Below are 12885 nucleotides of genomic sequence, written 5' to 3' on the forward strand. Positions count from 1 at the left end.
AGACTGGCTGTGGGCCTTCAGACCTCTCTTCCAAACAGCGTTTTTATGATGCTGTGATCTAAAGCTCACTGAAATTAACTGCAGTTCTTTCCCATTGGTGTTGCACTGAACTAAATGTCTGTTAGCTGGCATCTTGTATTGCCTGAGGGTCAAACAAGATTTCAGAGTGAGAAGAGGATACACTTGCTAAACACAACTGGAATTCTATATGAAAAAACGTAGCCTAAAGTCACTTCTCCCTCAATTAAAGTGTTCCTCTGAAACAGTGCCAAGTTAAATCTACTGGTATTGTCTGATCTCTTTGCAGATACAGGGAGTGGGACAGAGAAGGATGGGAGCAGGTGGTAGAAGCATTTCTAAGGAATATGTCTGCAGTAGATGATTTCCTCATTAGAGCACTGATTCTGCTTTCTCCTGCAGCCTTTGCCTCATTTTATGATACGTGTTGTATTTAAATACTGATGACATACCCACTGTGGCATAGTGTCCACAAAATTGCCTACAGGGCTCTTACACAGGTTGCAGTGTGAATGATGGAGGTAATAACCATTTAAAATTAATATGGAAAGAATTGATCTCAAATTAATATTCACTGTCTTGGTTAGTATTTGCTTTGACATGACATTTCTGCTTAGTAAAATGAAATTCAGCTGTAAATGGAATCATCAAAACCATGTTCCTGTAAGGCAGGATTCTTGAAAAGTGATTCTTGAGCCAATCAAGGCTGAAGTTTTGTCTAACACTTCTGGTTGCTGTAGCCAAATAAGAATAGTGTTAGTTATTCCCAATGTAGCTGTGATACTAAGTCTGTTCTCTAACCTTTAAGTGTGCCAAAATTAAGAAGTACAGCCTTTCTTTCAGGGAAGCATAGAGGTGTCTCATAAATTTCCATCAATTCTGTCATTTCTTTTTACAACTGTCTTTAAGCTAAATAAGGCCTTCTACATTTTTTGTGGCATTATTTGTATGACTTTATATGTTTCTGTTTAAAGATTCCAGAAAATGGGGTGATGATACTGTAGCAGGAAAAAAAAAATCTTGTAGCTTGTCAAAGCATTTCTCTAACAGTGCTAAAATTTTGCATCTGATAACTTATTTTCTTTTTCTACATTTAGTCAGACAAAGCTTATGAAAACATGAAGGCTCTCAGGTGAGGGCTCTGATGCACAGATTTGTACAATGTGTGAACTCAGTTCAACACAGGTCACATGCAGGTGAAGCCTGAGTTATACCTGCCTAAAATTTTCATCAGAAAATCTGCCCATGCCCCACTCAACCACTTTGGTTAAGATGTTTTTTCTGCTTCCTGAAGAAGGGTGATAAGGGGAGGGCCGCAGTGTGAGAGGCTCTTCCTTCCCTACAACTTCTGTTCAACTACAAAAGATTATTTGGATTCTCTAAGTTAAGCATTGCTGAGCTGTAGCAATGCAAATTTCGGTACCTGTGTAGAAAAAAAAAAAAACCAAATTTATTTTTAACTGATTGTCTGGTATTGATAGAATTTGGCAACAAGAAGCATGTTTGAAATGGTGATAAAGCAAAAGATGTTTAATTCAGCAAAAGGGATATCAGTTAGGAGTACTTTAGTTTTGGTTGAACCTGCCTCAAAACTTGAGATGAATAAGTTAACCTTCTTAGCTCTTTCTTTGCTATTATTCTATGATATCTCTCTAACAGAGAAGTGATGGCAATGCTTAGTTAGGCCAAGTTTCTTGAAAATGCATCTTCCATGAGTTGCAATCAGTTCTCCTAGTATGAAGACCAGTAAAATTATGACTGTAGTGTAGAAAATGGAGGCTGAAGATAACAGAAAAATCTTGTGTAGAAGCAGGGCAGGAACTTCCTTCCACAGTCATTGACTGGAAGTTGGGTGCCTGTCAGCACCATAGCTGGTCCTACCCCTTTAAACCAAAGGAGACTGAAAGTATGAGAGAACAACAGGGACAGCGAAAATTAGCAAAGAGGCAAGAAGACAAAGACAAGACAGTTTTCAGTTGAGGCAGCAGGGATGTAAAGTTGGAAAGGAACAGAGTCCTTCAGTAGTACCAAGAGTCCAAGGCAGCCTCAGGAGCCACAGTTACTTGCTGTCCAAAATGTGCTTTTCCAACTCTGTATGTTACTGGAGAAGACTTCTGGAAGACAGATGGCAAAAAGAAATGGTCACAACCAATACAGTAGGCACAGAGGCAACAGTAGGCACTGGCATTTGGTATATGTACCTAAAACTCTCAGCATCTGGGGATCCAGAGTCTTCTTGGACCACAAACCTCACTGGTATTAAGAGAGAGGCATGGTACTGATAACAGCTTCTTTAAAAAAAAGAGCCGAGTGATACAGAGGTTTTTGGGAATCTTACTGTAGCATTCAACAAAAGCTGGAATGAACTTGAGCACTATCTAGCTGTGTCTGTGTTAATACAAATAGGTCCATTAGTAGAATAAAAAACCATGTCATCTAGTTGAAGGAGCTGTTCCTCTCAGTAAGTATCCATGCAGTAAGAGCTCATGTGGCAGTGAAATAATTCAAGTAAATTAATGTACTTAACAGAAAGTATAAAGTTATAAGTCGTATAATTCCAAGCCAAATTTTTAGTAAGATCCTAAAAACTCTAGTTCTCTTAACCCTATTGAGAAGTGAGTTTTCTTCCAAGCAGCTGCTTCCACAGTGCTTTTTCATTTAGGCTGGGTCTTCCTTCACCTCCTGTTTTGTATCAGTTATACGTGCAGAAACATAGAAGAGTCCAGTTTTCAGGCATTCCTGTAGCTTTTGAGGGACAGATCATGCAAGAACTGTATAAGTGGGCAACAAAAGGAAGCACTGAACTTGTAAATCAAAGTTGGCTGGAGGATATTAGCTCAAGGAAAGCTAGGAATTCCCTGTATCTATGAAATTTCCCATGGCAAGCCTTACCTTCTTGGTATAAATAACAAGAAACAACTCTTTTCAAGTAAACATAAATTGCTGCATTACTTAACAAGAAATACACCAAGTATCTTGTATCTTTTCAGGAAGAACGAGAGGCACGGGCCAAAGCTGACAAGATTAAACTTGCATTAGAGAAACTGAAGGAAGCCAAAGTTAAAAAGGTGAGCCTTAAAATAGTAAATGCTACCATAAGAGCTACTAGCTAAGTATCTATTATCATAATTTTTAATAATAAAGTTCTTATTCAAGTGACTAGGCTTTTTCATGTTCTATCTGTAAAGATACTCTCTGGAACTGTCTTATCCACCTGAGGGACTTATTTTTAGGATGATTTGGAAAACTGTGCCTTTTTTTTTTTTTTTTTTTAATGCCTGGGCAAAGCACACTTCTGATAGGTTGCTTTAGAGAAAGTGGAATGTACATTAAAATGTTGCTTACTTATGCTGTGCTAGTTTCAGAAGTATTAAACTTCTATAGTGGATGTGGATTTAGCTAAACCCTATTAAATTAATGAGGGTCTTCTTGCTAAATCTTTTCACAGCAGTGTAGTTATGTACAAGGATAATAGAAATTATCTTAGACCAACAAATTAGAAAACTTCCAGCCAGTGTCTGCACACTGCTGCAGTGTGTCATCTAATTATGCCCACTCATCCTAAACTAGTGTTCCAGCTGAACTCAATAGGAGCTGCAGGTGTTCAGTAACCCTGAAAAATGGATGTGAAGAAAAAACAATCATGACCTTTCAGTCTTGCTCAAACAGAAGATGGGAAGTGCTGAAGATCAGAGCCTGCAGGGCTTCCAAGAATAATTGAAGCATCCAATAAATTTGGGGTTGTCAAGACTTGAGATGATTCCCAGAGAACACTTCACGTTCATGTAGAAATGCTACTTCTGTGAGAATGTACTGGGAGGATTTCACCATTTCTTGACCTTTGTTAAATATTAAGATTGCTCATTGGTCATCCCCTTTTCCTTGCAATATTAGCAATTCTCCTTTAGGAGATTCCCCTCCCCCCATTTTTTTTCCCACCCAGTAGGGCTCAATCTTATGGCCATGTCACTATAATGACATTACTGTGCCATTCTTGAATTCTAAATTGATTAAGTAATTGTCAAGAAGACTAATCTTCTCTCTTTTACCAAAAGTGGAGAACAGAGGCCAGGGAGGACAGTGAAAAGCAGGCTCACAGCCCTGGACTTCAGGAGGGCAGACTTTGCTTCTTATGTGCACATTTTAAAATAAGGAGCTATTTAAACAGGAGTGTATGGAAAAGTCCTCCCAATTCACCAGTTTGGTTCCAGTTTCCATGTACAGACCCTGTAGAGAATTATTCTACTGTTTTCAATACTAATGGAGCATTTTAAGTACTTTCCTTATAATGTATTTGCAGTTTTTTCACATTTTACATACTTCAGTGTTTTCTTGTGTTGTTCCTCTGAAAGAACTGCACGCTCTTTTTCTCATTTAAAACTAAGCTTTCCACATTTCTAGCTTACATTAAGAATACTTTTGTACTTTGTCCTTTTGTACTTGCTTTCCCTATCAAGCATTTTCCTTAATTGCACATGTAGTAGATGTAAAGAAGAGATTAGCTTCTGCTTTTTCTCCCTAGCAATTTCACCTTTCCTGAAGTCTTGCAGAGGAGAAGCTTCAGTTTTCTTTTTTGAGAAAAGGTCTTTATTTTGGTAGCAATATAATGGGAAAACTTCCAAGCTGTTCTATTCCCTAAGCTCGCTGTGGGACACAGGGTGCCTTTGAATCAGTAATAACCTTCAGCCTTAATCTTTCTTATCTGTGTTAGCAGATTCAAACTAGCCTTTTTCTTGCTTCTGAAGTTAACTGACTCTTCTGTGACTCTGCTCAGCTCGTTATCAAGGTGCACATGTACGATAACAGCACAAAGTCCCTGATGGTGGATGAACGTCAGGTGACACGGGATGTTTTAGACAATCTCTTTGAGAAAACCCACTGCGACTGCAACGTCGACTGGTGTCTGTATGAAATGTACCCAGAGCTGCAGATTGGTAAGTGGTGTAGTGACATGGCATATAGCAAATAGATATGGTGCATACTATGCTGTTCGTAATCTTGAAAATGTAATAACATTTCTCCTGCCTCTGTGTCCCCTGGAGTTGGAACATCACAGACTCTAAGCTGAGGGATGCTGCAGGAATATATAGAGCTGTTCTTGCTGTAGAAATGAGTCCATTCAGCTGTGCTCTGAACTGCAGAAGGCTCCTTGCCCATCACCATTTCCACTCTTCTATTTTACCAAAAATGGAGGGGCCATGTGAATTTCAAGGTGGTGGCAGGCCCAAACACACCAGTACTCAACTCTGCTCTTTGAAGAGAGGATGCAGTGCTTGAGTGCTGTCAGCAGGCTGTTACATACTGGCCAAACAGATGTTGTAATTAAACAAGACTCTGTGAGAAGCATATCAGTAATTTCTAATGCTTTTCATTTGTGATAGTTGTTTTCTTAAAGTGTGGCTGTGAACAGGATATTGCTCTCTGATGGCTCTGCAGCTCTGCTGAGGCTAAGTTATTATTTAGGAAGTAATTAACCTGGCCTGTAGGTCCCTAGGGAATAGGTGTGCAAAACTTACATATTGTTTGGTGCAACATAATGAGTCTTGTTTGAAAAAGGCTTCAACGTTTGATTAAGATCAGAGTATTCTCTAATTGTGAATTATTTCAGAATATTTTTATTGTCCAGACTGCAAAGGTATTGACATCAAAAGGAAAAGGAAAATTGCCACAACTTTCTTTCAGGGTCACATTTGACCAAGAGAAATGGGAAATGGTCAAACAGCCTTTAATGTTCTTAGTTTACAGTCCCTTAGCAGAGATGTGAAAATGCACAAATAAAGTCAAATACCAATATTGCACTTTAAAAGAGCCCCAGCTGTAATCATGCTTTTTTAAAGAAATTTAAAAATAGCTGGAAAAAACCTCACTGGTCATGAGCAAGGAGACACTCATCTGCTTGTAAGATTGGCACAGGTATTTACTACCAATCTGTTCTTACTACTTGATTAAGATAATGATGCTGCATTCTTTTGTACCTGCTTATCTTAACTAAGGAAAGACTGCTAGTGTCATTTGACCCTAGAAATCTCATAATAATGAATAATTTTGGTGTTTTCCTGTCTTAGAAAGTTGCTCCGTTTTGTCTAGTGTGACTTGGACAAACATGTCTGAGTGTTAGGATGACAGCACATAAACAGATTGTTTTCTGAATCTCCAGAGTCATTAAAAAGAATGGACTTGTGTTTCTTCATAATCTGGATAAACATTTTAGATTTCCCATCATGCAGTTAAAACTGAAGGTATCAGTGAGATTATATAATACAAACATTGGGTTAATGGCTAGATTATTTTTTTTTTGGTAAATAAAAATTACTTGTGTTACTTTAGTCCCAGCTAGTGCTTCATGGTTTGTGTTAGTGTTAGGGTATTGGTATAGTAAGAAATTACTCTCGTAATGAATAAAAATCATTTTAAAAGTCAGGACAGAAGAAAAGTACCAAAGGAAATAAACCTGTAGCTGGTTCAGGAAAAAAAAATAAAAATCTATTAACTCCTGATGCAGACATCTATTACCAGGTCCAAATCTGCTGGGAATGTAGCCTTTTTGTTTGCAGAAGGGAATTTCAGTATGAGTGGAATGGTACATATTCTTTCTTCTGCTTCCAGTGCACAGCAACATGTAGTTAATTTTGTTCAAAATCAAAACAATGTGAACTATTCTTTATTCTTGTCAGTATATTTCTAGGCTGTTTTAGATAGCTTTATTACTATCAGCATGAAGACAGACTTTTCTGCAGTTCATCTTTCTGCCTGCTTTTCAGGCATTTAAAAGAAAAAAATTACGTTTACTTTAAGAAGCAAATCTGAGCAGCAAGTATTTCATGCTGATCTGAAGGTCCAAGCTAGTTTTATATCACAAGATCTTTGACAAGATATCTTATATATACTGTTATTTTGAAAGACTATAATTGCAAATAAAATAAACTACGGTTTTAGATTAATTATGTTAAATATCACAAATAATCCCAGTAGTGAGATGGAGATATAACACTGGCCTGTACATACCAGCATGTATTTTACAATAAGGACTATTGCCTTATAATAGGCATCCAGATTTGACTTTTTTTTTCTTTTTTGGTAACAACAATTGTTAAAAAGACCCTCCTGAAGATGGTAAGATCACACCATTTATACAGGAAAATCCTGGTGCGGGAAATAAATAAACAAAAGTATATGTGGCAAAAATGTGTGTTATGATCTGAGAATTGTTTTATGGCTATCATGGGCTATAAGGTACTATTTACTCTTCAAATCATTACCTGAGTTTTATATGGTGCTTTTTATTTCTATTTTTAATTATGAGTTGCTAAATGAGTTGTGTTGTTTATGTTGTTAAAAGTTGCCATCTACTTGTGAACTGGTCCTGAAGTTAATCCCATTCTGTGAATTTAATTAATTCACAAAATTTAGTTTGGATGGGATGTACTGAACTCTTGTCAAAAGGAACAAGAAGTTTTAAAGAAAGCCTACGAAATGTATGCTGTGTTATCTCCTCTTACACTAGGCCAACCTAGGCCATTGGAAGATGTCATCATCAGATCACTGAAATAGAAGTACAGCTGTTCCCAGGGAACTGTCAAAATCATACTGAAAATTGGAGCTGGGTGAATTCCCTATCCCACTACTGAATTTGTAGAAGAGTACGGGCTGGGTCCTTCCAAAATGACCTATCAAATGATGCTCAATTCCTTTTCCTTTGAAAGGGGGTTTATATTACTGTTCAGCTACTTTATATAAGTGAAACTGCAGAAGAAGAGATCAGAGCCACCTAACCTCAGCATACCCTGTGGCTTTCCTGGGTGGAGGACCTGGGTTCAGAGCAGATCAGGAAGGGACAGAACTGACGCTAGGTCTCCCACACCCCTGGTAAGGTTTTTAGCTACAGCGATGGTGGGTGAACCAGTATATCTTCACATCAGCTCTCAGTCTGTCTTCCTATTTCCTCTCTTTTTCTATTTGTGTTTTTAAACAGTTGCTTGAAACCAAACATTTTATTTTCAGTGCATAGAATTCTTCCCTGCTGACAAAAAGCAATTTTTCATTTGTTCCAATAAGTAAAAAGACAAGGAAACAAATTTTTACATTTGTTTCAGTTGATTCACCAAAGTGAGTATGAACCTCCCTGATCATACTGCAAACCTTAAAAAAACAAAAGCAAACAAAAGCAGAGAGCCATTGAAAGACATGAGTGTAACCATCTGCTCCTGGTGGATCACCGTTTCCATCCTTTGTGATCTTGAAGCAACAGCATAGAGATGCAGGAGGAATCCAGGAGCATGCCACAGCTACGTAAGACATCTTCTGTAGCTGCTTTGCACTTCCATGTGACACAATTTCATGTGTTTTTACTCCTGTCTGTGTAGTGGAAAAGAGCTGGACTGTCCAACTCTGAGTGAACATCAGATAATGATTACATTCTTACACAGGAATTTCTGCAGCCTCAGGAGAGGGGAGAAAGAGTCTGAATGTCTGACATTACCTTTTCTATCTCTCCAGAAAGGTTTTTTGAAGACCATGAAAATGTTGTTGCAGTGTTATCAGACTGGACTCGAGACACTGAGAATAAGATTCTGTTTTTGGAGAAAAAGGAAAAATATGCTTTATTTAAAAATCCCCAGGTAAGCTAACATGGTATTTGGATTAGAGTCTAAACTTAGGTCATTTAGTCTGCATGCTGCCTATTGCATTAATAATTTGCTTTCAGCTCTGTCAGAGAAAGCAAAACTTGTATTTTCAACCAAAAAACCCCCAGAATGTTGAATGCAAGGATTTGAAAATCAGTGTTTTCTACTTTTTCCTGATGCTATTTTAGAGTCCCATCTATAGTGTTAAAAAATGAAACCTAAAATTCACCTCCAGCACAAGCCTTTGCTTAGGCACAGCTCTTAGAACTGAGGTGAGATGGCACAGCTGTAAAAATCTGGCCTTTGTCATTATTACAGCTTCTCCACTGTTTCTACTGATGAAAATCAACCTTTCCTTTAAGGTCCGTTTTTTTGCCAGTTGTATGTGAAACTCATGAAGAGTATGCTGAGTTCTACAGAGAATTTATCTGGATTTCATTTATACTGGGAAGAAGCATTGGGTGAACAGTAACTCGTGTCTAGCTTTGTAGAGGGTCTGCACACTGAATTGCGTTAAATTTTTGAGGACAGGTGTGTACACAAATCATGTATTTCTTGTGCTCTGTAGTCAAAACCATATTTAGAAACACCCTAGCACATACGGTTGATGGATTCTGGGGCACAAGATCTTTTCCCCTTGTCAGTGTCCTGTTAGCTGACTGAGCATCTGGGTTCCTGAGAGCAGCTAGAGAAAAATCAGCAATTCAGTGTTGCCAGAAATTGAGTCAAATATATAATTTGGCAGCAAATCTCACCAAGCTGCTCATTAGGAAGTTGTTTTTTTATAGAATGAGCCAATGTTTCAAATAAAACCTGTGGAGAGGAAGTTTCCTTCATTGACACAAGTATCCACAGTCAGGCAAAGAAAACTTATCTTGAAGTGTACGTGGAATGTATTGATTTTTAATATGAAACAGCAAAGCCAAGTTTGTAAATAAAACATACATGGTGGCTCAAGGTGTCATACTTTCTAATGCACATAGACATACCTAGCAGCAGAGGTTCAATGCACGTTTGATTTGTACACTACTTATTGTTATTTGGACAAGGCTCTAAACCTCTCACAGAAGGTAAATCTTTGATGAGGATTCTGGTCGTTTTGATTGGAATGAAATTTAGAAATAAGCATGACCTAAACCAAAACCAGAACAAGAGTGTAACTCTATTCTCCTGTCCTAACTGGATATGGACCAGTCTGCAGTCGCTGAGCTTTAGCCCCTCTTCTAAGCTCTAAAATGAACAGTCTAAGGGAACTGAGTAGTTGCGGCAGTCATACTGTTGAAATATTTTGCCAGTAATAAAGTCTAACCATCTCTCAGGCTTAGTAAATTCAAACACTGTGAGACAGGTAATATCAGCAAACTGTCTTTGTGGCAGAAAATAATCAGTATTGTACAGACAGAGCTCACACTAGATAGTAAAACATGGTAAAATACGTGATCTGGAGTAAGTCCCTGAAAAGGTAAACCAAGTGGAAATGCTGAGCTGGGGTGGGGTAGGGCAGGGTCTATTATTACCTAACTAACTACATGTGGAAATTGTAGTGTAACCAATGGGAAACTGAAATCTAGTGGTGTGATACTGTATTCTCAGTATTTTCAGCCTCCTCCTAGCTCAGTCAAGGCTGCCTGGTAAACTCATTTTGGGAGTACAGAAATTGCAGAATGCGCTTTTTGACACACCAAGTGGTGCCAGTGCAGCAGCAGTTGAATTCTTTGTTGGTTGTATTTAGGGCTTGTTCTATTGGAGGTTGTTTGTGAAGATCTCACAGTTTTATAACTCGCAGATACTTTTCTGGGAAAAAAAGAGGCAAATTCCAAAGGTGGACAGGTGCCTACAATTTATTCTTAGACAAATCAGTGATACAAAATTTTCATTACAGAGGTTTGACACAATTAAGTGCTTTAAAAAAATCTTATTATAAAGGTGTTCAGATGCCTTCCTGAAACAGGTGGACCTCTGGAGAAGGTCTGTGACCTGTGCCAATGTTCATTGTTTCTTTCTGTGAAGTAGTTGTAGAGCTGATATAGATTAAACAACAATTAGTTAAATGCATTTCATTTTCTAAGAGGCAACTGAGGTTCTGAAAGGCAGGATTTATTCTCTGTGTCTGTGCTAGGAACATGTTGCTCAGCTAATGACAGTGGCTTTTTTTGAAGACTATCGTTATTGTCATGCAGTGTTCTCTAATGTTTCTCTTCAGCTTTGTTTCTAAAATATTTTTTAAAGTGTTTGGAATACATTGTAGAAAAAGCACAATCTTTAGGTGTCCCCCTCTTCCACGAAGACAGGTACACTTTTGCCCTTTCCTCACTGTGATATAACTTACCCAGCAGGGAACTTGCTCTCAGTGACTCATCCACAGAGATGGAGCATCACAAGTCTATGACTAGAGTGAAACAAAAATACATACTGGTACATGGGCAAATAAAGAAAACACATGGGAAAGGTGATGCTTTGTCATGTGGTTGAGTGATGCTGTGCTTTTGTCTTGAAAGGAGAGGTTGGCAGATTTAAAGACATCTTTTCAAAAGCTCAAAGAATAATTCTCAGCTAAAAGATACTCTAAAAGAAAGAAAAATGGGGGAAACACAGCTATTTTTAAGGGGTAGCTGAATTTAAACTCCTGACTAAATTGCTGGTCATGCTCTTAGAGCATTGTATTTTACTTTTTCTTGCATGAACTTTGATTTCCTGTGTTTTTCTTTTGATAAAGTCAAACAGTGCAGTCAAACAGCATGTGCATGTGGGGTTTTTTGGTTTGGGGTTTTTTTATTATAATGGGACAGTATTTATGAAAATTATTGGAAGTCTATACAGTGAGTACTTTATGCTTCTGCTCCTTCATATGTGAGCCAGAAGTGAGAGCTACACCTTCCAATGGAGAACCCATGACTGAATTGACATTTTATTTCTTCTGAAAAACAAGAGTTCTCAACAGCATCAGAAGGAGGTGGAGTAAGAACTCGTAATGCCTTTCATAACTGGACACCTATAGTGAGTTTCATGCTTGAATATTTATTTTGAAGTCAGTGAAATTGGGCTAGTATCCAGCAGGTGATACTTTTGTTTTTCACCAGTTTGACCACTTCCTATGAGTCAAGGTTTTTATTTTGTCTCCACTGTTACCCCGTGAAGGAAACATAAAAGGGTAGCAGGGAACCTGATTATTGAGTATGCTGGCAAAAGTGCAAAGAAATAGAAGTGAGAACAGGGAAGTGTTTTTTGCTGTACTTCCATTGCTTAGTAATGTTAATCTCTATCTCTTTTTTGGGGTTTCAAAGAACTTGGCCTTTAGCTTCATATATTTATTTACATTTGTGATCTTCAGAGCAATTATACGTATCTTCTGATGTTTTTAGTGTGCACTTTTCGGGGGGACACATCATGATATGAGTTGCAGGTATGACCATGTTCTGGTTTATTTCTTTTCTGCACAAACCATACTGCATTCAGTACACAGTTGAAAGTATCTGAAACGGGATGTGAGCTGGCCAGTTCTTGCCTCATTTTGGGTGCAGTTTGGATGAGTGTAAACAGGCAGCCCATTGCTCAAAGAAGGTAGTCACGAGTATGAAGCAGCTGCCTTGTTTGCTGCACAGTGTCTGGTCTGTGCTGTTGTGGACCTTGCAGTAGCTTGAAAGAAAAATACAGCCTAAGCAGTAGGGGGTGCAGGGGGAGCATACTTTCTTGGAACACCTATTTTTTGCTATATACTGACAAGTAGTTGCTGCTGTATTCCCATTTGTATGAGGCTGTGTATGAAAAAGGGTGAAAGGTATGAGAGAGGTGCTGTTTCATTTAGGAAATGTTTTTTTATAAATATAGAGACGTGAATGATGATCAGCGCAGGAGTTAAGGCTACTGTTTCTACGATGATCCAAGTTTGGTTTGCTTACATGCCACCATAGATGTTTTTTGAAACTAATGAAAACACTTTCTTCTTCCACTGTTTGAGGGTTATACAGTGGAGAGAGATGCAGCCTGATTTGTTTTACTTGCCTTTCCACACAAAAGGAGATGGCTGTAGCCTTAAGTGGAAAGATTTTATGCATAGACTCGTCTTTTGAATGTAAGAAATAGTTAATTCTCAAATCTGTAGATATATGTGGAAAGCTGCCCTGTAGCCATATCTTGTCCCATTAATGACCAGACATCGGGGCCCCTGGTGGTCTAGTGGTTAAGGTGCAGCACTCTCACCACTGCGACCCGGGTTCGATTCCCAGCCCCCTGGGCAGATGGA

At 38.3% G+C, this 12885-nt stretch overlaps 1 protein-coding gene across 1 annotated transcript in view; it reads left to right on the forward strand.

The window, feature by feature from the left end:
- APBB1IP (amyloid beta precursor protein binding family B member 1 interacting protein) overlaps positions 1-12885 on the forward strand; it is a 66197-nt gene that overhangs the window by 23092 nt on the left and 30220 nt on the right. Inside the window, exons 5-7 of the mRNA XM_017817260.1 lie at positions 3009-3086; positions 4793-4952; positions 8515-8636. Of these exons, the coding sequence (XP_017672749.1) occupies positions 3009-3086; positions 4793-4952; positions 8515-8636 (360 nt within the window). The remainder of the gene's footprint in view (positions 1-3008; positions 3087-4792; positions 4953-8514; positions 8637-12885) is intronic.

The sequence above is a fragment of the Lepidothrix coronata genome, unplaced genomic scaffold (assembly GCF_001604755.1).
Source record: "Lepidothrix coronata isolate B3197 unplaced genomic scaffold, Lepidothrix_coronata-1.0 Scaffold59, whole genome shotgun sequence".
In the NCBI taxonomy this organism is placed as follows: domain Eukaryota; kingdom Metazoa; phylum Chordata; class Aves; order Passeriformes; family Pipridae; genus Lepidothrix; species Lepidothrix coronata.